This window comes from Suricata suricatta, chromosome 5, assembly GCF_006229205.1.
Source record: "Suricata suricatta isolate VVHF042 chromosome 5, meerkat_22Aug2017_6uvM2_HiC, whole genome shotgun sequence".
Lineage (NCBI taxonomy): Eukaryota > Metazoa > Chordata > Mammalia > Carnivora > Herpestidae > Suricata > Suricata suricatta.
Window position 1 is genome coordinate 96,660,827 of NC_043704.1, and position 3,615 is coordinate 96,664,441.

The 3,615-nt window shown below is 33.8% G+C and overlaps 1 protein-coding gene across 1 annotated transcript; it reads left to right on the forward strand.

Moving 5' to 3' along the window:
* The first annotated feature begins 2,846 nt into the window (after positions 1–2,846).
* Positions 2,847–3,086, forward strand: LOC115292055 (protein CEBPZOS-like). The gene has a single exon (XM_029939952.1). It carries the CDS (start codon positions 2,847–2,849, stop codon positions 3,084–3,086), a length of 240 nt encoding a protein of 79 aa, XP_029795812.1.
* The last annotated feature ends 529 nt before the right edge of the window (positions 3,087–3,615 follow it).

Here is a 3,615-nt window from a genome sequence, read left to right on the forward strand (position 1 = left end):
GGCTATTGAGACCAAAACAGCAGAGTGTTGACTACTTACATTCAGTGGTGGACACATGGTAGTTTGTTGTTCCTATTCTCTCTATATTTCTGTATATTAAAATCCCTATAATGCAAAATGGTTGTTAAGCTTCCTGGAGACCTGGAGACAGAACGGCTGAAACATGTACTTTGAAACATGATGCTTCAGCCAAGTCATTCATAAATTTCTATCACAATGAAACTATGCATGTTTATAGCTTACTTAATTAAAAAATATAACAGATGTAGATCTTCAGGCTTGTCCAATGAAGAAATACCTTATGTACATTCCCCCTTCCATGGCAACAACTGTGTAATTTCGTGTAATTTGAGAAGAGAGAATGTAAGAAACTCAAGTACATTGTCCATAGGTGAGAATGAGGATAAGAGTAAGAAGGTTTGGATCATGTCCTTTGAATTTTCATCCTTCCTATTGACCCAAAGAAGGAGCAAGATAGAGAGATGTAAAACTGAGATTTCAATCAGGTGGATGATAACACCTAGTAGCTTAAGCAAGAATAACAAGCTAGTCCAACTTTGCAGTTTCCTGTTATTAACATTTTAGCCAATGAAGGGGCAGTATTGTCTACGTCTTTGTGCTTGATATATTATAATTATTGTGATTATAAATTCCATTTCCTGGGATTCTCATTTTTATTAGAATGATTCCAAATGTCAGGGATTGATAGATTGTGCCTCAATATTTTTTGTCTTCTCTAGGCATAAGTAGAGTAGAATTCCAAGAGCAGTGAAAATAAGAAAAAGCAATATTTCAAGTTATGTTGAATGCATTAAAAAGTTTAACATAATGGGGGCACCTGGGTGGCTCAGTTGATTGGGCATCCAACTTTGGCTCAGGTCATAATCTCACGGTTCATGGGTTCAAGCCCTGTGCTGGGCTCTGCGCTGACAGCCCACAGCCTGGACCCTACCTTGAATTTTCTGTCTCCCTCTTTCTCGGCCCCTCCCCTGCTCATGTTCTTTCTCTCTCACACAAATAAATAAACATTAAAAAAGGTTTTTTTAAGTTTAACATGATGTTAACTGTAGGAAAATTCCATTCTTAAAGTTATTTCAAAAATTTACTAGAAATATACCTTTCCATGAAAAAAATAACTTATTTGACTATGGCAAGAGAATAGAAAATTCACAAACAGGATAGAAGAGAGTTAAGTAATGAAAAAAATTCAAGTTAGCAGGTTAAGTCTGGATTATTCCATGAATGCCTTTGGGACAGCTGATCAACTATTTGTAATAATCTATAATAAAATAGAATTAGATTCCTAGCACCATATGCCCAAATATACGAAAATAAACTCCATATGTGTTGAATATCGAAATGGAAAGTGAAACAGAAACGCTAAAGATTACATAATGACTATACATATAAGCAGAAATCATAAAGGGAAATATTGATAGATTTAACTTATACATTTGAAGACATTAAAAACACTCTAAACTAAAAGGAAAAGCAAAATACAACATTGAGAAAATATTCAAATCTCATAAGGAAAAGTGAATGTATTTAACATAAAAATCTTATAGAACTATGGGAAAAAAGATGAATGTCTAGCTAAGATATAGGCAAAGGTGTGAAAAATAAATTTCCAATAGGAAAAAGTAAAATTCGATATTATGTAACTATTTAAGATTTTTAAATAATAAATGCTACTCTGAGAAAATAGGCTCTCTCATGATGATGTAACAATATCTTTTTTGAAAGCAATTTCAAAATATACTTTAAACCTAAAAATCAGTGTACAGTTTGGGCCCAGAATTTTTACTTACAAAACTGTATTTTAAGGAAGTTATCATGGTTGTGTATAGAAAATACATGTAAAAGAACATTCATTAAAACATTATTTAAAATTATGAAAATTGAAACAGGCTGTATTCCAGCAAGGGAGGATTGAGTAAATATCACATTTTACAGAAGTACAATAAAACGTCCTTCAGGAAAGATGTGAGGATGCATATATAGTATCTGAAAATATATAAATTTTAAATTATAACAAAAAGTGTTGTCTCATTTGCCACACATAGGATTCTAGAATACACACCAAAATGTAGAAGTGGCTATTTCTGGATGGTAGAATTATGGTGGTAGAATAATGAAAAATGCTCCTCTCCTTTTGGCTTGTCAGAATTTTTTAAGTGTTTTCTTATTTCTAATTTTATATAATTTACTTTTTTAAATTGTGACAAAACTCAAATATACAGAAAACTATATAGTATAATAAACATCTGAGAACTGAAAAGTCAAAGTGCCAGGTCTTAATAACATTTTATTATGCCAATTTCAGAATGTTTTCTCTTCCTTTCTTTTCTCTTCTCTCCTTTTCATTCTCTTTTTTGTTATTTTCCAGAATTAAGTAAGATTTGTACTTCAAACCACAAGGAAATAAAGTCAGGAATGATTTTCCTATCTTAAACAACCTGAAAAAATTAAATGGTAGGAAACAGCCACTTTCTGACAATGGACCAAAGGCCGTCTGCACTGGGACCCTGGAATCACCTGTAGGTTCCGCCTAGAGGTTAACTGTTGGTCTGTAGTACAGATACATTTGACCTCTTCCTCCCTTGGCTACCCTTCGTTGATCTCATTTCTAGTCTTTTCCCTACATCTCCACTATCCCAAACTTGTTGTTTATCAGTGCACACCGATTTTTGTATTTTTACTGTGAACATCTATTTAGTACTCTACGGTATTGTTATATGTGGCTTAAAGTTGTATAGAAATGATATCAGATGTAAGTTCCTTATACAGCATTGTAAACAGCAATGTGTTCTCCCTTGCTGCCCACTCACCTGCCTGTTGGTTACAGGATGGCCCACACTATGGAACCCCTGGCAGAGATCTTTAAAGGAGTTTTAGTAGGTGAACTTGTGAATGTTTTTGGAGAACATTTTTTGTTTTATAAGATGAACACAAGCCAAAATTTCAGGCAAACAATGAGCAAGAAATTTCCCGTCATCTTGGACGTTTATTACAAATCCATTGAGCCTTCTGGAATGTACGGAGTCAGAGAGCAAGATCAAAAAAAATGGTTGAATAGCAAAAATTAGGACCAGTCATCGCATTCAGCCTCCCATCCCAGCTGTTTGAGACCTTTACTGGGAAGAAGATGAGAACACCACACACACCGACGCCTCCTGGCCCCATGGAACAACACAGGAACTTCTGTGCTGTGGATTACAGCCATTTCCTAGCCACATGCAGATCTCTTGGGTTTGTTTGTAGCTTTCCTTTGGCATTTATTTTTAAAGACTACTGTTTAACAAATAAAAGACTAGGACAAGAAAGGGAACAAAAAGAAATGGTATCATATTATATACATAGATTTTGCTCAATACTATGTGTTTAAGATTTTTTTTCAGATTAATCTCTGAAACTCTGGTTTATTTTCTTTAGCTGATGCATATTATTCTATTGTAAGGATTTGTGATAATTTACTCATCTATTCCTGTTTTGATGGACGTTTAGTTCATATTTTATGCAATGGGTGTATATTACTTTTACAAAATCACAGAAGTTATTAGGAAAGTTGGGTGGGGTAAAAAATAATACACAATGAATTAAAAATACATTTGGCTG